This window comes from Corvus moneduloides, chromosome 5 (genome assembly GCF_009650955.1).
Source record: "Corvus moneduloides isolate bCorMon1 chromosome 5, bCorMon1.pri, whole genome shotgun sequence".
Lineage (NCBI taxonomy): Eukaryota > Metazoa > Chordata > Aves > Passeriformes > Corvidae > Corvus > Corvus moneduloides.
In genome coordinates, this window is record NC_045480.1 from 28,402,368 (window position 1) to 28,425,122 (window position 22,755).

At 38.7% G+C, this 22,755-nt stretch overlaps 2 protein-coding genes across 4 annotated transcripts in view; both read right to left on the reverse strand.

Moving 5' to 3' along the window:
• Positions 1–267: 267 nt before the first annotated feature.
• Positions 268–19,162, reverse strand: AASDH (aminoadipate-semialdehyde dehydrogenase). Of its 3 annotated transcripts, none has more exons than XM_032108291.1 (15): positions 18,641–19,162; positions 17,991–18,244; positions 15,992–16,112; positions 14,965–15,305; positions 14,023–14,215; positions 11,448–11,689; positions 9,989–10,095; positions 9,360–9,532; positions 8,640–8,832; positions 8,008–8,126; positions 5,859–6,696; positions 4,599–4,762; positions 3,901–4,026; positions 2,420–2,551; positions 268–1,377 (listed from the first exon to the last, which is right to left on the reverse strand). In XM_032108291.1, the coding sequence occupies exons 2-15, from the start codon at positions 18,218–18,220 to the stop codon at positions 979–981; spliced, it is 3,378 nt and encodes a 1,125-aa protein (XP_031964182.1). In that variant the 5' UTR covers positions 18,221–18,244; positions 18,641–19,162; the 3' UTR covers positions 268–978. The 3 variants fall into 3 exon arrangements, with proteins under 3 accessions (XP_031964182.1, XP_031964184.1, XP_031964185.1); XM_032108293.1 differs by lacking the exon at positions 18,641–19,162 and adding an exon at positions 18,380–18,631; XM_032108294.1 differs by lacking the exons at positions 9,989–10,095; positions 14,965–15,305; positions 15,992–16,112; positions 17,991–18,244; positions 18,641–19,162 and having other exon boundaries at positions 14,023–14,144.
• Positions 19,163–19,869: 707 nt separating this feature from the next.
• The window catches only part of PPAT (phosphoribosyl pyrophosphate amidotransferase), a 47,128-nt gene continuing 44,242 nt past the window's right edge, over positions 19,870–22,755 (reverse strand). Inside the window, exon 11 of the mRNA XM_032108299.1 lies at positions 19,870–22,463. Coding sequence (XP_031964190.1) covers positions 22,294–22,463 — 170 coding nt within the window. The 3' untranslated portion in view covers positions 19,870–22,293. The remainder of the gene's footprint in view (positions 22,464–22,755) is intronic.

The following is a 22,755-nucleotide window of genomic DNA, read 5'->3' on the forward strand; positions in this document are numbered from 1 at the left end:
CCTCTGTGTCTCATTTTGCTAAACATGTAGTTCAGGTTTGCCTTACAAATAGAATTTTCACAGTGCTACAAATGTACTATGTACTCCATAGGATTCAAAGCAGATGGTTCATGAGAGAAAGTAAGATAAGAGTTTCTACTATATTTGTTTTACAAGACTCTTAGTCAGGGAATGCTCTCAGTGAAGTGTACTTTTGCCACTGCAAGTACTTGATTTGCATTACTAAGACCCCTGGTACTTACTTCTAAGGTGCTAAAGAACACAAAACCCAATTTACACAACCTTTTATTAATAGTTCTCGTGAAGACAATGTAAACAGCATTCCTTCAAGTATCTTAAAAAATTATTTGACAGTGGTTGATTTGAGCAGTGCACACTTCATCTTGGAACTCATACCATACCTGTCATTGAAATTTAATAAATATTTATAGTGTTATTTCCACTTTAGAATACAAGAGGCAACTCCTACTGACTTCAATGGAGTCTAAGTATATGCTAGATTGAATTAAGCCTTGGAGGGCCTAAGTCCATGAAAGATGAATATTCTGTTTGTACAAACTATAGTAAACAGTTTGCTTCTTCCTGGTATATGAAATTCAGGCTATGTCTCCAGAAATCAAGTTAAAAGTTAGATTCGAAAAAGGACTTGGGTTAGCTTGCCTTGGCACAGAAATCTTGACAGACACACAAACATTAGTGTGATGCAAGGAAGAGCCAGGCACAGGTGAAGATGGACTCAGAGGAAGCAAAACACTCCTTCCTCAGAGGCAAGCCCACGATCCAAGCTGTGGAATATGGCACCTTACACACTTTGTCCCCTCTCTGGCAAGGTGCTGAGCAGCCATCCTCCCTCCATCACTACAGCCAACTGTGGACACTGCCTCATGCAAAATCCTGCCTGCAGCAAAATAGGCAGAGGGGTAGAGAGCACCTGTGAGCTCCTAGTTCACAAATGTAAACATAAAGCAGCCTAACATCCTAGCTGTTATTTTTTCCTGTTATATACAGATCTAGACAATAAACATAATCATTTCTACAGCCAACAAGAAGCTTTGTTCCCCATACTACAGGTGAAGAGAAAACCTCTCCTGGAAGCTTATATACTCCTTCTGCTGTTCCGCTCTTGGCATTCAGGATCCACACTTTGCCATCTGTAGATACTGCAGCCAAGAGAATTTTGTTATTTAAGTCATCACTTTGGAAAATGAATGGTGTTCCATATACACTTGAAGTGGCTTCAAATTTCCACAGTAAATTACCCTCCATGTTACAGCAGTAGATAAAGCAGTCGTGAGAGCCAAAAAATATTTCTTGCTTAGTTAAACTTGAGAGGCACGGGGATGAAAACACTGGCCCATTAGTGGAAAACTGCCAAACCTACAGAAAGAACATAACCACTCATTATGAAAGGTTTTTCACATTATCAGTTTTACAGCAACTATAATTTTTTAATAGGCTCGTTGTTGATAGGAAAGCATTTCATTTCAAATGTACTCGATTTTGTGTACTAGTGAGGGCTGGTAAATCCTCGTCAAATTGTAAGTTAGGTTTTACACAGAGAGCAAGCAATAAAAGTCTCATAAAATAGATGTGGAAGAGGGAAGAGTTACTACCTTCTGTGAGGCCCATATAAAGATGGCCAGTTTGGGAAAAGAATATTCTTGGGCTGTTGTACAATTATCAATGAACATCAAGAATCCCGTTAATATGCCATTCTTTGGCAGAAAGGCAGATATTCCTTTTGTAATACAGATTTCCTCTGCTTATGCTAACAATGCACAGATCCCTCCTCAAGGGAGTATCGGTTCTGCAACACTGCTGCAAGCAGCGAGCAGGGCATGGGCTAACATGTATTTTATAATCAGAAAAGGCTTAGGAATTGCCATGTATACTGCATCTCAGGCCAACAAACAGCATCAGTTGTTTTAACACCAAATACAAACTACATTTATCTCCAAAGAACTGAAAAAATACTCTCATTTAATTCAATGTGAAGGCTGACACATATTTTACCGGAATTATGATTTGGCAGTTTTTTGATAAATGCATAAACATTCTAAGAATGCATAAACATTCTAAACCATCTTACAGAAGAGATAGCTTAAACCTGTTTGAAAAACTCCAAATGAAACCATGTCATTTGCTGGCACTACACTTGACAATTTACTTTGGGTATAAGGTCTGAACTAGAAATCCTCTTACCGCATCAGGTAACTTGAGTCTGTGATTTTGCCATGAACTGCATGGACTACCCTAGGCAAACAGTTTTTCTACTTTCTCCTCTCTCTAACAACAGACATTTCTATTTGGTTCACAAAAAGGTATATGTCAATCATTGAGCCACAGAAAACAGTCATAATAAAGTATCTTATTCAGGGTTTTGTGACAGACATAAAAAACCCAAAACACTTTCTTTCACCTTTTCTCCAGAATGAGTGTAACAATATAAGTTTCCATCCACACACCCAACACAGACGTAGTTCTCATTGCAGTGAGGAGAGGAGAAGAGTGGTTTTCCAAGGCTGCTTTTCCAAATCTTACTCCCCGTCACCTGTAAGTGGCAGCATGGAATACCTGATGCTTAACACAACTATAAGAAATAGCACAAAACAACCCTTCCATCACTGCCTCACCCAGCCATTATATAGTGTGGAAAAAAACCCTAAACCCCCAAACCAAAACAACAACAACAAAACCCACAGAAAACAAAAATGTAATCAAAAAGTAGCTTTCTCCCATCCAGAATGCATACCAGAAGCAAAAGTACTCTTCAAATCTTATTCCAACAACTGTATAGTGTTTTACACAGGATAGTCAATACCCATTTTTCACCCTTTCTTCCTCCCCCTAGGCAAAGTAATAATGATAATTACTAGTGTATTAATAGTGTAGCAGTAGTTCTAATAAATGCCAGATTCAGCTTTTTATTTCATTCCCAGCACCTCAGTATGTGACAAGGACCAATGAAGTAGAGATACCTTGGAATCAAGTTATATTGTTACTCTAGGACATGTGGCAATTCACTATGACTGTCACAATGCATTCCTAGTGTGTCCTGCACGTTCCCCAGGAATTAGGATTATTAATAAAAATAGGAATGTGCAGACTCACTTGTAGGTGGGTTTCTCAGCTACCTGTTACTCTGGATTACAGAATAAAAAAATATCTTTTCTTAAGCACAGCCCACTCTAGCTGCAAAACCACACACACTGGTTTCCTAATGGTAGATTGGCTATTACTGAGGACATTTGTAGTGGGTGGAAGGTAAAGGTGATTAGGATTGATGCTCTGTGCTGTTGAGTACAAAAACATTAATAGCTTCTTCAAGTCTCCGTTCCTTTTATCAAGCAGGACCAGCTGTAAGCCAACAATGCCTCAGAAAACAATGAAACTGCTCCACATCTATCAAGAATGCCATTTCCCCAGTGCAAAGAACAGAACTGCACTCTGAGATTAAAAGGACAGCTCTTAAATATGGGGAGGGAAACAGTAGGAGGAATGAAGGGGCTTCTTTCTCCATTCTGTTCTGATTTCTGTATGTTTTTTTCCAATCCTACTGTCAAAGGAGGAGCGGGCAGGAAATAAATCTACAGACTTGCTCTCGCTCACTGGTTTTACTGATATGGGACTGACAAGAAACTGATTGCAACTTTACCTACAGTCAGCATGTGAATTTAAGCAAGTCACTTCAGTTCTCCCTATCACCAGATAGATTTCTGAAGTACGAGCACTATTATGGTAACCTTGCATATAATTATAATGCCCCCACATAGAAAATATTTAATGGTAACATATGATCATCTTCCCTTTCATCAGAATAGTGATCTTAACTTCAGAAATACATTTGGTTTCATTTAAACTTGAGATCAGGATGAAAGGCACATAAGCAAAGGTACATACTGGGTTAACAGCCAAGAACAGTCCTCCTAGTGTAGCAACATAGAGGTGATGTGGAAAAGAACTTAGACAAGGAGATGAAAACACAGCTCCACCTTCGCAATGTAACTTCCATATACACACCCTTTTCTGTAAATAATAAACAATATTTCAATTGGAGTTAGAGCTCATCATGTTTACAAAGCCCTTTGAATGTCAAACATTATCAAATACTGTGTTTACTCAGCAAATACTAGTTAAGAAGTGAAGACAATCTACATGCTATGACAGCAACATGTGCCATTGGCCTTCTCTTCCAGCAAATAAACTAAATTCAGCTAATCAAAAGGCAGTATCTGCCCCTTTTATTTTTCATCTCCCTCCATCTTCTCATTTATAATGTAAGATTCTTTCCCCACCAGAAAACCACAGTTCTATTTCTAGCTAGGCACCCTATTCTTAAACACCCATGGAGAATTTAGTAACTAAGAAAATTTGGTTTCAACCAGGACTAATAAGACAAGAACCACAACTGAGAACACCACTGAAACTATTTACTGCCACATAATCCTAACCTTACTTACAGCAGGCCTAACTTTCAGAAGTGTGATTGTGGACTCCTAAGAATACTAACACCAGTGGAACTTCCTCTGGTGTACTACAAACAGAGTCTAAACTGGATATTTATTGTTCTATATGTAAAAGTTAGTCAGTCTTCTTACATAAATATCCAAAGCATACACATGTTGGTCATGTGATCCAACGTAGACCAGTCCACTGGCAGGGTCTACAACTGCAGAGCTTTTCACAGTGTCTCCTGTGACAAAAGTCCAGTGTATTTCTCCATCACTGCTTTGAAGCACATACACTAAGCCATCATAACAACCTATGTGGAATAAAACACAACAGGGGAAAAAAGAATAATGATTATTTGCATTTATGGTGTGATTTATGCTGTTAGTTGCATCACTGCTGGAAAGAAATAAGATTATTCATAAGGTAGAGTTTCAAAATATTTTCCAAAGCTCCTCTGGTGTTTTTAGCTCAAAGGTTTTGCTGATACATTCAAAGATGATTGTTCTGTGTGTTTTTTCTAGGTTACATTTAGAATATACTTATTTCACTGTCTTTCTATCAAATTTCTCAGTAACAATATTAGAAGACATAGCAAGTTGCTGAAAAGGGAGAATACAAATTTTTTAAATTACCTCTTTGTCTAGTTTTTGTTTCTGAGAACAAAGGTGTTAAAAGAATAAAGTCTGTAAGTTTTCTAATGAAAACCAAACTGTCATCATAGAAACTCCTTCATGTTAATGAAATATTCAACTTTATTATCAAGAGTAAATAGCAATTAAAATACAAACAAAAAGATGGCAACATTAGACTTGCATTAAAAATCCTCACAACTTGGACATCTGTGCTAATCAGTGATTTAGATGTATTAGCTAAAAAGATGACACTAAGATGAACAATGGCAACTCCACTGACAATGGATACAACAAAACCAAAAAATTATCCCAACATATTCTTCACATTTCCAAAAAGAAGAGTCAAATGAGATAATTAAACTGTGAAAAATAGTATGAAGTACCATGTACTGATTTCTAACAATCCATTTTCAAAGACATTTTAAGATTGTATCACCTTTCCATACTTTAAAAAAAACTCCAATAACCACCAGTTTAAATGCCACACCTTAATCTACCACTAAAAAAGAAACTGTAGCCATTGATTATTCCTTATTAATAAGTTGGGATATAATAAACCGCAAGAGTATATGTTAGATAAGCTCCATCACTCGTTATCATGAAACTTAAATTACTTCTTCCTTCTGTTTCTATTTTACAATAAATGAGTTCTGAGGCAGATATGGAAGTTGATGGATGGGGGACAACCAGAGATAAGAAATATGATTCTCTATCATTCATCTTGTATTTAGAAGAAAAAAGAATTTAAAATGAAGGGTGAAACAAAAGACGTACCAACAACAATGAAATTTCCACACTTGGATACACAGGCAGAAGATTCAATACGATCTCCAAGGGTCTTCTCCCATTTTATTTCTCCCAAATCCAGATCAATTGCCTGCATTGCATGGGAGTGAGAGCCAACATATACACATGCAGATACTTTTTCTTTAGCTGGTATTATAACCAGTGGTGATGCATCAACGCATTTTCTTGTGTTTGACTTCCACCTCACGCACAATGCCAACTCTGTCACTGGCAAATGACAACATTCGGCGTGGATTTGCTGAACAGAGGAACAGTCATTTTTATTTGCCTTGTTTTCAACTGTTAAAATTCTATTCTCCAGTTCAGACCCTTGCACATGGCTTTTCATTACACTTGGAGTCTTGGAATGCAGAAAGCATGGCTGCTGTAGTGGTTCCACTCCTACCTGTACTGTATTTTTGGGCTGCATAGAAGACTTGGTGAAATTCATAGGGAAAAAATGATTTCCTCTGTTCAGTGCAATAAATGGCATTAATCCTGAAGCAATCTCAAGACCTCTTTCAGATGTCAGTTTAATATATTTTCCATGGAATTCCTCTCCACCGCTCCCTCTTAATTTTCTTTTCACAACATTGCCAGGATTCATTAACTGTTCTTCATCTGGAAACACCATTTTAAGAATATGTCTGTAAACCTCTTCAACTGAGTGGCTGAGAATAACTTCAAGGAGTCCAGGCACAGCTTTGCCTACTAACATCTCAATTTCATCATAAAATCGTAGCGCCTTTAGGGAGTCTCCACCACTGTACAGAAATACTGCATCTTTAGAAATTCCAGTGGAATCACCTGGAAGACCGAGGACAGACTAGAGAAAAAAAGGAGAGAGATACCACAGGTGTTATACCATGTCACACATATAAAACCTCAAGCGGGGTAGAATCCACCTGAACAACGAGAAGTCCTGCTAAAAATCAACAACTGAGAAAATTCACTGCTCTACAAAAAATCATTGAAACATGTTAGTACCAACAGAGGGACTGATATATCAAGAATTAGGAGGAACAAGGAAACAGGGAGATACTAGTTCTGTCCTACAAAATGTCTTGCTCAATTCCAATCCTGCAGCCTAAGGAATTAAAGGGAATTGTGATATATATTGATTGGCCATTTTCAATACCATTTATTAAGGACAGCTTTGCAGATAAAACATAGATGCCTTTTAATAAAATCAGTTTAGGTGTTTTATTAATAAAACTTACATAAACTGTTCTTTTTTACTTCTGAATTATTTAAGCCATCTACTTACCGACCTACTTTTGAAGTTATAAGCACTTCAGTTCATGAAAGATTTTGCATTTGGCATTGTTACTAAACAAACAGCAATAACTGTGTCGCCTCTCACTGCACTCCCTGCTTATTAAGCCTCGGTGCAAAGTCCAAATCCTTTGGTTTTGGAAGCCACCTTCTGTTGTCCATAACGGGTCTAGGTCATATCCAATCCCTTGGGTTATCATTTCATAGTCATCAATGCAAAAATTACTGGCACAGACAAATAAATTTACTACATTTACTTGCTCAAGTCCTAAGCCACAGCTAATCCCACTTTCAGGTGAAACTTTTAAGTCCACCTTGGAAAAACAAAGTAATACTGTTTGGCATCATATTTCAATACCTTGGAAAACAAGTCTCTAGCACAGAAATTTAGAAACAATACGAACAGGCAGTCCAAGAGACAGTTGTGCAACTGTGCCATCTATTTAAAAAAAGGAATCTTCAGTTTATAATTACCTTGAGAAATAGGGAACTCTACTAACACAGCAGCTATTTTTTTAGAAAGTTTCCATGTCCCAGTTCCTTGTTTTCTTTAGTGATACCTTCTTTTGGCATGAGAAGCAGCATTCAAAAAGCTACTGACAGATTACATTCTTTCTATGCTAATTGCTTATACCTCATAGCCTTTGGTTTTATCTGATAGAGAAATATAAATGACTCCCTCTCGGCCACTGCAGAGCAACTATATTTAAGTATTAACTGAACAGAAAAGAGCTGTACTGCTTAAATCTATAGGCAGCTAGAATGTTCTGGTTGCATTAGTCATACTTCTTAAAACTGTTTAATTCCTGAGACATGTATAATGATCCACTTGCAAAGATAAAAAGGCAGCTCAAAATACTACCTTCCATAAATACTGCAATCTTTCCCACAATTCCTCTGCGTCACTCAGCTTACTGTCACGCCTTCTGGAGTTTAGATGGTTCTGGTAAATCTTGTTCAGTTCAGACGTATCAACTTTGCCTTTGTAGAAAATAAAGGACAATTTTTTTTCACTGCTCTTTTAGTAGTAACACTTTCAAAACTTGCGGTTTCAAAACTAGTCACTATATTCTTGTATGTACTTTCTTACTCATGCTCTACTGTATCTGCATTTTTTTACACAGTTGATCAACTACATGAAACCCAGTAAGGGTTTTGAAAATTTACCCTCCCACATAATACCACCTTCAAGGCCTGTTTTTTCCTCAGCTGAAGTAAGGGTTCTGTTGCAGATTGCAACAGGAACAACTGAGGAAAGAAATCTGCAGTGTTAAAACTAAATTGATTTTTCCACTACTCTTTGACTCTCAAATGAAACATCACGAAGAAAACATAATACATGGCCATTATTTCCTACTAGGCATTAGTTATCTAATGTACATGTTCTAAAAGCATGAATCAGATACTGCATTTTGGTCAGTAAGAAAAAATAATTTTAAAAAGCAATAGATACCACTAAAACAAGTGGCAAGGGTACTTAATGGCTTCATTTACCATGTGATGTTAAAGGCAAAGCTTTAATCACTACAATCTCATCAGGGACTGCATAAGCTGGTAGATGCTTCTGGAGTTCTTTAAGTGCTTCTCTTTCTTCAAAATCATCTTTGGGTAAAACAAACAGGATAAGTTTTTCCTGTTGATACCAGGTAACTGCACAAGCCTCTACCTGACAAAGAGCTTCAGCAGCCTGTAATTAAAAAATATTAGTCTAGCTTTGAAATGCAAATCTTCATCAATAGAGTAAAAGATGGAAAAAACAATGATTAAAGTGCATGCTTTTAAAAACTGTATTTTTCTCACATTCCTACATAACATCCTATGAAATATCCTCTCTTGTAGCTGAAGCTTGTACTTCACATAAAAATGAACTCAGAGATATATGTATTATTTGCCAAAATGCCATGAATGAGATACAATCCAGGAGTCTGACACTCAATCTTGTAGAACAATCACTATACTCAGTACTTTTCAGATGTTTATACAGTTCTCAATTCTCCTGGAAGAAACCATACAATAAAACAGATTCCCAAGAACTCAGAAAAAACTCCTCCCTAAATTACATGACTGGATTTTTTATAATACACCCCCAAATTCCTTTAGACTCCTAAAAGTCATCTGAAAACAAGCAAATACCCATTTCTGATGATAACAATGTGTTCCTTATACCTGCCTTTTTGTAGTGGCATAGTCTACTCTGTTGATGTGAGCACTTACCTGCTGCAGACATTCAATATTAAAACGTTTGCCGTGACGTTTAATCTGATTGTCTTTTCGACCCAAGAAGAACAACTTTGCATTCTTCACTCTAACATAATCCCCTGTTTCTCTCATGGTACCCAGTGGCACAGTTACTTCATCATCAAGAAAGCAGATTCGTTCTTCGCCACCTACACAAAAAAAGATTGTGGTCATATATATTTAATGGCTATCCATAAATGAAAATCATAAAGAGTGTTTTATCAACTTTTCTTAAACTTTATCGAGCATTATAAGAAATATTGAAAGATTATTATCAATGTCCAAACTTCTGCAATGTGCAATTCTGGCTATGCAGTTAATTCAGTTAATACACAGAAATGACTTCAGCTGAGAATGTCAAAATGAAAGAAGGGAGAAAGAAGTCAATATAATGAAGGCACAGTCTGCAGATAAAATGATGGTAATTTCCTGTTCATCATTCCAACAACCTAAAATACCATCAGAAGGTTCCTGGCCCAATCAGAACTTAAAATGCTATATTAATCTGTATATCACAGGCAAATATCAAGTAAAATAATCAATATATTATTAAAACTCAGACAATTAAGAACAGTATCTTAGAAGAATTAGAAATATAAAACAACCTATAAATATTTGTCCCTCGCCTTCAAGAACTGCAGATCCATTGGCATCTCTGACCTCAAGTTTTGTTCCAAGGAGCAGTGATCCCAAAGGTATAGGAAAATCCATTCTAAATATATTAGAGAGAAAAATTGGAAGTCTTTCCCTTCTGAACACAAAACAACTGTCCCAGAAACCAGGTAGCCTGTAGTTTTTTAAAGGACTGGTATTAGACCAAAAGTAGATGCCTGGGACTTCTTTCTACAAATGCTTCTTCTTTAAAAATGTATCAATTTCTTAAAAATTAAAAACCTTTTCAGTGTTCATGGGTGTCATTAATATATACCAGAAAAAACCCACAGAATGATAGAAAATAAGGCCTGAATGGACCCTGAAATACCCTGAGAGAACCCCAAGCATTTCAGTTAACTTTTAAGTCTCCCCAATTAAAACACCCATCAAGTCAACCAATTTAAACATGTGCAACTGCTTTCTAACTCGTTTTTCCCTAATTTGAGCTCTTACTCTATTTTAGTAAGTACAGTTAAGAGAAGTTCAGAAAAAGATTTAGAAAACGTTCATTTCAGAAAAGACTGAAATACAAGAAACTATCATTTCAATGTTGTGTATCTATTTATAGACTTCTCTTGAACTACTGACCAACTCCTTCCTTTCCCTTCATTCTCCAGCCTCTTCAAGCAGTTGCAGGACCTCATTTATTGAATATAGAAGCTATTTCTGAGTGGGAGTATAGAATCATGTATTTTCCTCAGTAAAGCAAAACCTAAAAAACCTAAAACTTAAAGCAATTTAAAATAACGTTGGCATGGATTCCAGTTTAATTTCTACTTTAAAGTATTACACTTCATGTTTGAACTCAGAGAAAATTAGTTTTACATGAGAATTTAATAATACTTCATGACAATCCACCATTTTTAGTCTTCAAGGGTTTAAGCATCAGGTTAATATATCACATCATTTGCGCAAACCATCCCATTTTGTAGGACACATTTAACTCAAATTGTATGTATAATTATTATGCCATGGAGTAATTACACATTTCAGAGAGCAAACGAAACACTGAGATAACTGGAAGTACCTTTCATGATTCTATAAAATAATATGGGAAAAAAAAGGCCAAACAAAGGAACAAGTCAGAAACTGAGTGAAAAATGACAGAGTAATAAATGATGAAAAGGAAGTCCTTCTTGAAGCTTAAGTAAAATTACTGTGAAACCCTGGGTGAGCCACCGTGGACACATTTCTGTCATCGACACTACTAAAATAGGGGGGAGGAGTGGCTGTACTGGTTCATGAAATAATGGATTAGTCTATTTCTACATAAAACCCAAATGTAACAACTTCTACCAGTGTAAACACTCATGAGGACTCAGTAGTCCTGGTAACAGGAGACTGAGGTTCTGTTTCTGGTGATTTTCATCATTCACATGCCAAGCCATTGAGAACAGTGAATTTTCCTACCTAAAATCAGCACTAAAAACCTCCTCAGGAATCTTGTAGCAAGTGGCCCAGCTTGACACTTCAGTAATACCATAGAGATTAAAAATACTTGTTTTGTTCTCCTCGTGCTTCCAACTTTTCAAAAGACTCAGTACGGGAAATGCTTCACCACCAAGGGCTAAGACACGAAGTGACGTATTTGCAGACAACACTCTTGATTTAATAATGTGAGCTCCAAACCTCCTGAGAAGTGTTGGTGTTGCCTGAAAGATACATATTTTTAAAAGAAAAGAGAAAGACCTGTTACATTTTGTCACTATATGTGTACCTCTCTTCCTGCTTTATCATATCTACTGCATAGCTGCCTTATGGATGTACTTTAAAACATCGATGTATAATAGATGGCATCAACCATCACACTGGTGTTTTGTGAGATTTTGTTGCTTATGTAAGGCCTTTAATGAGTACTGTCAGCACCAACCTATGTTCTTCTGCATGGCTTCTTTACTCAGATGTGTTACGGATTCCCTTTTGTCTCAGCTATTACCTCAAGTGTATGCACATTAGTTCTTATGTTAATTACCTGGAAACAAAAAGCAACACAGTATTCTCTTCATGTTATTGTTTGAACCTTTTTTCCCTTAATTCCAAAATGTTACAGCAAAAATATAACCTATGCATCTGATTAACCTGAATATAGAACATTTAAAGGCCTTACATAACACTAAAAATTCCTAGGATGTCAGTTTCTGGGTTGTCCTTGATTTGTGTAAATAGAACAGTTTACAAGAATTAGAATTTCTCAAAGCTTTCACATCACACTAAAATAAGCACGGGGAAAAGATATGAAACTCAAATCCCCCAAACCCAAATCAGTTTCCTTAAACAACTATTTATATAAAACTATTGGTGACGTAGAGTCCTTTCACTGAAAGGAAAAAACTATAAGTCGTTTTACCAGACACATTTCACTCTCATTCTTGCCTACTTTTCTAGTAAGAGGACTGGAAAATTAATGGGATTATTTCTTACCAGACTCTTTTTCTCTAGTAATAGATGAAGACCATCTTCTTTCAACTGATAATTTTAATTTTAGTGAGTTACAGCAGCAACAACAACAACAAAAAAACCCAACCAACCAAAAAAGACGGGAAACATTTACACTCTTCCCTCCCTCATAATCACTTTTTAGATTTTTCAAGTCTTCTCAAAAAAGTTAAGGTGGGAGGTAATGCCTTTCTATTATTTAAGAAGCATCATAAAATTACTCATCCATCAGTTAAGCTGTAAGGAGAACATTTTTGTCAATTATTTGGCTAAGAAGCCCTTCCTTCACTGATTAGGGCAGTGATCAAAAAAAAACCAAACAAACCAAATCAAACTTTTCTTAGAAAGGCATCTCAAAAACCTTCATTCACAAAATTTTGCCCTTCTCTATTACTGCTTAACATGCTTAACAAATGTATCTCTAAAAGTCTTAAAGCACATACTTAAAAAATCTTGCTAATAGAAAGAAATATGTGAGACTTTTTTTTCTAAAAACAACTGCGCTAAGCTGATGATGAAACTTGTATGTCATAGGATAATGTACACCATTTATAGCAATCTTCAAAAATCAAAGTAAGAGCAGAGAATAGCTACAAAAGATTTGTAACTAATGGATTTTTTTCTGCTGTGGAATCTTCAGCCAGCTACTCACTAATCTTAAATTTACACCCTATGATCTCAACTAACACCATTCTTACCAAAAAAACCAGGAAATGGAACAGGGTCTGGAACAAATCCTACAAGGAGCAGCTGAGGGAGCTGGGGGTGTTTAGCCTGGAGAAAAGGAGGGGCTCAGGGGTGACCTTAGTGCTCTCTACAACTGCCTGAAAGGAGGGTGTAGATAGGTGGGGCTCGGTCTCTTCTCCCAGGTAACAACTGACAGGACAAGAGGAACAGGACAGGACTACAGGCACAGGCTAGGCTTATTCAGCCACACTGAATAAGTAATTCAAGTAAATTTTGCAAACTTTAAAACTATTAAAATTGACATCATACAGAAAATGACCTACTTAAGACATAAGAGATGCATGAAGCCTCACCAGGTGACATGAAAACAGTAAGTACTGCTCTGAAATCAATTGTTACCTTGTTCTCGTTATTGTAAAAATGACAAACGGTTTACCACCATATATATAGCACTGGTTTAGTTGTACTTTTAGCATAAAAACTACCATTAAAAGTAGTTTATAACTAAAGGCTCCAAGATCAAGCCCATTAAAAAGTGCTTTAAATGTCTGTAACAGTTTACTCTATTACTAGATTCTTCACAACAAAAAGTTTAATTAACAGAATACTTAATTTAATTCTTAATAAGTAAAGGTTTCTTAAAATAATATTTAGCTCAGTGTTTTCTATCACAAAATGTTTGAGGTTTTGATCAAATGGTAATTTTTTAGACAGCTAGCACTCTACAACAAAAAGGATAGCTATTGCCTTTGAGCAAGAACACTCCTGGTCCTATTAACATTAGCATCTAGGCTGATGAAAAAGCAGTACACCTTAGCAAAAGTGAGAAGCAAGACACTGGAGACACTTAGGTTTTGCCTACCTGCAACACTGTCACATGGTGGTGGTGAAACAGAGCAGCAGAGAGCTCCACAGGCATCATTTTCACAGTGTTTGGTACGACAAGAATAGAGGCTCCACTTGTCAGAGCGATGAACAGTTCAACCACAGACGGGTCAAATGTGAGAGGAGAAGCCAGGAATAGCACATCATCCTGTGTGATCTCAAAAATGGATCTAAAATAGGAAAGCTAGGAATTACAAATCTGATGCATGCGGTCAAAAAAGCCTTCCAAACTAGAAGAATGAAAGCATGAAAGAAATGTGCATTAGCAAAGCTCAGATCTTAAGGGCTCCGAGTATGTAGACAGGTAATTTGAGCAAGAGCTCCTGGACTGTAACTGCTGATTTCACTAATGATGTGTTTTATGAAGATACCCGCCATATTACACACCAACAGAGTTCACTGAAAGGCGTATTTCAACTAACAGATGCTCATTAAAAAAAAAGGATAAAAAAAAAACAAAGGAAAAGAAAAAAAAAGGAAGAAAAAAGATTTTATTTTCCATAATAGATTTGTTTTTATATGAAATGAAACAGAAAGAAACCTGCATAGCCTAAAAAGGAATGAAGACTTAAAAACTACAGAACACAGTAAATATAACTGTGAACAAATGATTCATTTTGTTGTCTATTTCTTTTAAGCCACAAGCCAGACGACGATACAAAACTTAGAGCAACAGCGTACTATTTGAAGCACAGCCCTCAAAAATGAAGGCAAAGCACCATATAATACTGATAGAGAAAAGAAGTTTTATGATTCTGCTTGGAAATAAAAGCAAAAAACCACAAAGGCAGATAAGGAGGAAGAAGCCTAGCTGTGTCAGCAAAAACCCTACCTACACTCCTCTGAAGTATTAAAAAAAAATCCTTAAAACATCAAATTTGTAAAAGCATTTGAAAGGAAAACTGAAAACCACACTTACTTAAGATGCTGAATATTTGGCACTATACATTTATGAGGCACTCTGACTATTTTGGGGATCCCTGTAGTTCCTGATGTATGCAGGACATATGCTAAAGTGTGTTTCTGGCCAGCATCCATGTATCCTCCTTCTGATGTTTTTACTTTGGTTTGATCTGGGCAAATGGTATATCCTGGCTGTGAGTTATCCACAGCTTTGAAAGGTTCACATTTACTTCTCATATTGTCTGCTTGTGAACTTAAATCAGTGTTGCTTGAGCTCATTTGGAAGAGAGTTAAACCAATATGTTCTATGGCGGAGGAATTGTGGTAAAAACAGCCAGGATGGGACATCCGGAATTTCTGCAAGAGAAAATGAACAACTCAGACAGTGGAAGTCAGGAGGCACTGTTGTTGTTCTACTGTGTGCAATGAAATAGGAAACAGCATTTCATACAAACAAGCTGTGATTTTTTATACCTCCACTTTTGGAGGACACACATCAGACAGTTACAAGCTCATGTATTTCTATAAATTGAGTGAACATAGACTTCATGAATATGAAATAAACAGTTATCTGAGCAAATTAAAAAAGAAAGAAATATACAAAAGAACGCTGCAGAAGACCAAGGAATCTGAATTATAACTTGTCTACTCCCTTTGCAATGAGTGAGGGTGTAAGATTTGAGAGGAGTTAGACAAAGATAAACCAAAGTATTAAATGCAGGAGCTTATTTTAATTATTGCAGATTTCCAGCTCTCAACCTTGACATATAAAGAAACAAGTCTGGAAAAGTCTTCCGATGTTAGTGACCAACAAGGCTGCCTGAACAACAGTGTAACAGGAAAGACGGCACTTCCTTTTTGAAGAGGGAAGAAGCATTTTGTACTTCTGATTTTAAAGATGTTCTTTTCTGAATAAGAAGGACAACCCTTTGCCATGAAAAAACAAAAGCACTCCATCCAAGCTTATTAAAACAGAATTCAATCTGCATATCTACATGTTTAAACTGCTCTTTAATGCTTCCTGTAGAACCATGAATACTTACATTTGTTTTGTCATTCTCAACAAGAATATATTGAAGATTGCTTTTCTTCATGAAGTAAGTGGATATGGCTGGTGGTGCATCTGGATCAATAGGTGAATAGGCAGCTGGAACTTGAAGGATTCTAACAAAACACAAATGTTTTAAACAATTAAAAAAAACCATAAGAAAATCCTCCTAGATTTTTCTAGAATTTCTTTTAGACTTTTATAGTTGCCTGAGCTAGAAAATGTAGTCATGACTTTTAAAGATCTTGTTGGTAACCAAGCAGGATGAAAATCAGTGTTGCCTTTTGTTTTTTTTACTGCAAGGCAAAAGATTAAAGCTAGATGAAAACATTCAATATTTCTGGCCAAGCAAGTCGGCGACGACAAAAGGTATCACTGACATCAACACTGTCACATTTTAAAACCTGCTACTGACTAGAACAGAAACATAAGCTTTCCATTTACCCACATACAACATGTACGAACGTATTCTAAAAAGTACCAAAGGCCTGCACGCTGAAAACACTTTCCCACGAGTCTAAAGAATGCAGCGTAAGAAAATCTAAGCACTCACTGGGATGTCTTTCCTACACGGCAGGCGGAGGGGCTCCCTGCCCCGCGCTCCCGCTCACTGCCCCCTCTAGCGGCGCTCCCGGATAACCACAAGCGCTGGAATTCGCTACCGCCCCGAAAATCAAAGCGAGTAAGTGGCGACTAAAGTATGAAGGGTCCCCAAAAAACCTCACATTTGCTCTGCTCTTGGGTTCTGTACTGTACGTGTGTCCTGTACTGTACGTGCAATTTATTATACTTCCTCTCTGTGCAAGTGGTTTGCCACTGCAGTAACGCCAAGGTCCTGAATGGAGACATGCGAACAGCAGCATCCTGCACGCTCCTAGAGCCGCTTGTGTCAGTAAGCATGTAATGGGATACAGGACAAATCAGGCTGCAAGGGACCTCAGTACGCTGAGTTCGACCTCCTGCTCAGGCAGAGCCAGCTATGACACCAGACCAGGTTGTCCAGGTCTTTGTCCAGTCAGGTTTTGAACACCTCCAGGGATGGTGCCTGCACAACATTTCAGAGCAACCTGCTCCACTGCTGCACTGGGGCAAAAGCATTTCCTGACCAGTGAGAAAGTTCCTCAGTGCTTGTGGGAGGTTTATGATTACAGTGCTTGCTCACTCCACTGAAATCCTCATACTCCACTGTGGTACCTCTTCTTGTGCCATTGTGTATTTTACATGTGGTGTGACAATAGGAAAATCCCGACACAGTCCATGCCCCAGGAAGCACAACTACTGCTGTATTCATCACCTGAAAAAAATATGCTTGTGATCCTGTGATTGTCTAATACATCATAAATGCCAGAAATACAAAAGATACCAATATAAAAGATCCAAACATTAGAACTCATCAACAGGAGCAGGATTTTAAAAATTGCTGGATTAACATGAGTGTTGTGATCACATGCATTTCAACTTCCTAGCCATTAGTTAATCAATATCGCTTTAGTGTTACACTGCTCATTACTTCTTTCTGCAATATTTGTAATGGAACATTAAATGTATATTCATTTAGCTTAAAACACGGAATTGGCATTCAGAGCATCTCTTTGCCAGCAAGACAACACATTAAAAAAACCTGCACAGTTCTTTTCTCAATAGATGTTTCTGTCAGATCACTTCCAGTTTAAAACAAGCAGAACAAAGATACTAGTCATTAATTTTTCTGTATTCCTATAAACATGCTAAATCACTTTTAATGAAAGCATGCAGTTACAGAGAGTTTACAACTTTAGAACTTAAGATTCAGAAATATTTTAGCAGTGTCTTTTCAAAAAATCGTAACATTGCCATCTTTTTCCCTAAACGACGCAAGACTCAGCACCCTGACTGCACTACTATGCTATTACTATATTTTTTGTTGTTATTAAAAATCTAAACAAACTGTAAATTTTGCTTTAACAGAGATGACCCTTAGAAAACCAACAGAGTGCAAGCATTCAAACCATTACCCTAAGATCCAAGACGGCAGGTTTATTCCTGGATAGCAGTAAAGGCCTATTTCACATTTGCCTTGGTGGTCACAGTGCTTCTGAAGGAAAGCTGTCAGTTCTACGGCAAGCTCGACCACCGTGGCGTAGGTGTAGAAGGCTGGAGGTTTCCCAGTGCATTCATCAAACCAAACTGCTGCTCTGTCCGAGTGCAGGCTGGCTGCCCGAGCCACCAGCTCCTGAAGTGTCATCGCGGCTGCATCGCTTCAGTCCCCCTGCAAGAACCAGAGCAGACTGCACGGTCACCTCCTCACTTTCAACACTTCAGTCGGACTATAAAGGCACACAAAACACTACCAGGAAGGAAAAAAAAAGAGATCCATGGCAGAGAACACACAGCTCTATCATACCTTAGACTGCACAAGGTGCAAAGCTGTATTCTTGACTTGTACAGAGGTAGTTTGTTCCTCACCGGTACACTTTTATTTTTAAAGCTGGGCATCACTGAATTAATAACTTCACTAACACAACTTAATTAATAACTCTTTCAATGGAATTATGAAATACGAATCGTTCCTTCACAAGCAGAAACTCGCAACACGTGAACTTTTAGGGCACTGCTCGTGCTGGTGCCCGCTTCTGCCCCACGAGCCCTCCCGCCAAGCCCCTACCGGTGCCCAGACGGATCCGGGCTATGGCCCCCGCTCGCCTCTTTTAGGTAGATAAACGGGGTAACCCCCATTTCCACACGGGGCGGGCACGGTCCGGCACTTCCCGGCGCTCCTCGGAATCCCCGCCCGCGGCACTTCCCGGCGCTCCTCGGAATCCCCGCCCGCGGCACTTCCCGGCGCTCCTCGGAATCCTCGCCCGCGGCACTTCCCGGCGCTCCTCGGGGTCCCCGCCCGCGGCACTTCCCGGCGCCCTCCTGGCCCCGCCCCAGTCCGGCAGCGGCGGCGCCTCCGATTGGCTGGGCGCGATAATACAGCGCTCTCATTGGCCAGGGGCCGTCGCGCCGTTTGGACATCAACAAGCAGCGCCTGCTCCGCCAGAGGCCTCCGCCATTGCTGCCTGAGGGAAGGAGGGAGAAGAGAGGAATAGCGAGTGCGCCAGAGCCTTCCCCGCTGTCCACGGCAGGCATGGGAAAGGTGCTAAAACAAATGGAGATGGCTGGGGCGAAAGGCAGGGTTCCCCCGCCACGCTCACAGTTCGCTCCTCTCCGTCCCCGTGTCCCCGTCCCCCCCTCCCGAGGAGGTGGTACGGGCCTTCCTGCCGGTGGGTACCGCCGTGGGCGGGCGGGGATGTCACGTCCGGGCTGTGGAGCGGGTGCTCCGCCCTTCCACTGTGCTCGGGCTGGGAGATCATCGCACCACCCCCAGGAGCGGCTCCTGCAGCAACCCCTGAACTATGCTCTGGAGCGGCCCGTGCAGCCAGCCCACGCCCGGCTCCCCGCGGGGCGAACGGCAGCGGCCGGGGTGGGCTTCCACCCCCGGATACGATTTAGGGCCGCCAGCGGGGACTGAGGGTGACGGTAGCGGGAGCCGTTCTGGGCGGGGGGCACCGGTACTGCGCTGGGGGCCGCGTGCGTGATTCAATGACACAAAGTCATAGAATCATGAAATGTTAAGGGTTGAAAGGGACCTTAAAAATCCTCTAGAGTTCGAGCGCCCTGCTGCGAGCAGGGACACCTTTCACTAGACCAAATTGCTCAATGGCCTATCCAACCTGACTTGGAACACTTCCCAGGGATGGGGCATCCACACCTCTGGGCAACCTGTTGTCAGTGCCTCACCACCCTCACAGTAAATGATTTGCTTTGGCTCTGTGGCACATTCATGGTGTCCTTATTAAATAAGCCTCTGCGCACGGTGCCGGTGATGCCGCAGAGGGAGAGAAAGAGAAGACCAGTTCACAACCATTTTTAATGTTTGCATGGGAGAAGTTAGACATTAGCTGTCTACTGTTCATCACATTCTGTAAGTGATAGTTTGGCACAGTTGCACATGGGTAATACAGCAGAAACGGTTTCACAGTAAAACATTAATGCAAATAGCGACACCTAAAGCCAGAGTTTTCTCCTTCACCACACTTACTGATGTGTGTGTTGGCTGTATGTGATAAAAAGGGGTCTAGTAACCTGGAGCATAAATCCAGCTGTCCGAATAAAATGACATTTGAAAAGTATTCTCCTCCTTAACTTAAGATTTTGAAAAGTACATAATAAAGATGCACTATTGCAGTGCATCCAAAATTTACAGTGCTCACAGTAGCAGACAATTCATTTGCATAATGTGGAGAGGGGAAAAGGCAATGGGACTATTTTTTTTTTTAAATTAGAATTATGCCACCCAATGCTCAAATCACATTAAAGTAATTATTACTGGACTTCAAAAATTTTGTTAAAAGCACGTTTTGTTAAAAGCACATTAAAACAGAATTTCCACAAGTTTCATTTCCAGTCTGTCTTGTGGATGACTATAGACAGATAGACTTGTTACACTGTGCATCTAAATGTTTATCTCACATATAAAGGGCTCCTCACACGTATTTGTAATCTAAGAGCTCAACTTAGCCCTTCTAAAAATGATTTTCTTTTGAGGGTGGGAAAGAAGAACAGTGAAAAATGTTCACAGCAGTTTTTCTGTTTCTTCATACTCCTTCCTGGTTAACCTGGAAGAGGGGGTGGTCAGTGTCCACCCTGTTCTGGTTTTGTTCAATTTACTGTCCAGACAAACTGTTATGGTTCTGTTAAAAAACCAAACTTGCTAATAGAAGAGATCTACATACATCCCCAATGTGCTGATCTGGGCAATGGTGAAGAAGCACAGCAAGAGCCCAATGCTCACCAAATCTTGGTTCTCCCATAGGTTTGGCTACAAGTAGGTTCTGATTCCACTGCACACGTCACAGTCTTGACTTCATTAAAGCACGTGTATTTACATGCTTTCTTGAACTAGGACTTTGTGTTGTGATTGTCAATCAGGCACAATTGCTACAAATCCCACATAAGAAAACTCCCTTTTGAATTTAATTAGCAGTCCTGTAATTCTCAACTCTATGGAAGATGAAGGGGAAGGAAGAAGCTCTTAAACTTTTCTATTTATTTTTTTTAACAGCGTCACAAACAATTATAAGGCCAAAATACACAATATTAAATAGAAAATCTAAAATTAAGTTGCTGGTATTCAGTGAGAAAGACTGAGGTATACAAAATATTTTTTAAATTGTGCGTAAATTTGCAGTAGTTTTGAAAAGGTGCTTTTCCATTTTCAGCTAGTGGTTCATTGACCAAGTGATCTTCCTGTATACCAGTAACTGTGTAATTGTGACCAACTGAACACAATGCATTTAACAGCTAATTGTTCTTCAGAACACTTGAGTTTTTTTAAACATTACATTTATTCTAACAGCAGTAATGTAGTAAAATAAGACTATATCCAAAACAACTCATGATCTTCATTTATCATTTTTACTGTTAAGAATGGAAAGTTGTTTTTTTTTTAGTTTACTTTGGATGTTGGCACATGAAAAGTACACTTCAGAAATTGTCAGACTTGTTCCAGAGAAAACAAGGTGTAAAACAGAAAAAAGAATGGCAGTGCCAAGTATATTTTTCTCCTTCCACGTTGTATTGGCAACTGATAGAAGCACACAGAGATAATGTAATTACACGACTTCTAAAACCTAATTTTAAAGTTACAAAACTAGAGAGCTTTTGGCTGAGCATTTCCCTGAGTCTTCATTTTTAAAAATCATGTTAGACATCATGTGCATAGAATCTGTTACAAAGGCCTCAATTAATAAAGGCTGTTTGTATGCAAAAGTTAGATACTTCTATTCTTTAAAAACCTAAGCAAGAACTGCTGAGGAAGCAATTTCACTCTTCAAAATCTGGTATTTTTCCTAAGGAGAAAAGCAAACTTCAGATATTTTTGCATTGGATAATTTGAAATTACATCATCACACAATTTGTGCTTTGTGAACAAGTCTAATGGGGAAGCTTTCGGGGAAAGACTGAAACAACAAACTCTGGGACTTCTACGTAATTAAAAAAAACTTTGGTTTTTATAGCATTTTGTGATAAAATAGAAGGCACAACTGTGCATCAAAACTGTATGATTTTGTATTTTAATCTGCTAACATTGTTTTCATCGGCACATCAGACTTTCTGTAAGTCTTTACTTAAAGATGTGTTTTAGTAACAGTAATTAGTTAGCTGTCATAAGGCTTCTGTTTTACCTACATGCAAGAAGGCTATTTAGCAAGAAGGCATCATTGAAAAAGGTACATTGAACAACATATGAACTGATGTCCGTTCATTAAAAGTTCACCATTCTAGCTCAACAGGATAGTCTCCAGTGAGACACGCTGTGCAATGACCAAGCTTTCCAATAAATGACTTTTGGGTTTTAGGATTGTTGTCCTGTCTTGCTTTGATGCTTTCTTGCACAGACGATACCAACCCTTCCACAGAAAGATAGACAACACTGTCTGCTCCTAGAGGAAATAAAAGAGTCATCAGTTAAAGCTGCAATATTGTACCAAATGCAGTGCTCTTTGGAAATGCGGTCGCATTATCGTCTGGATTATGATGCCAGGTGGATCACCTTAACAAAAGAGAATGACTATGAAAAATTTTTAAGATCATAGTATGTCTTGCCCTTCTCAAATGCTTTGTGCAGGGAGCAGACTCACTGAAATCTAGACAGAATGTTCTGTTGGGAAAAAATATGTGACACATAACTGCAAAAACAGAAGCAAAGTCCAGACTGTGTACTAAGACTCCCTA

Bases quoted from the DNA above. Each gene is read 5' to 3' on its own strand.
- AASDH (XM_032108291.1), bottom strand. From the start codon at position 18,220: ATGACACTTCAGGAGCTGGTGGCTCGGGCAGCCAGCCTGCACTCGGAC. The intron at 9,533-9,988 runs GTTGTTTTATAT...TTTTTTGTGTAG, and splicing joins CGAGGGACAAATATTTATAG to GTGGCGAAGAACGAATCTGC. The intron at 1,378-2,419 runs GTGAAAGAAAGT...TTCTTTCTGTAG, and splicing joins ACACTCATTCTGGAGAAAAG to GTTTGGCAGTTTTCCACTAA.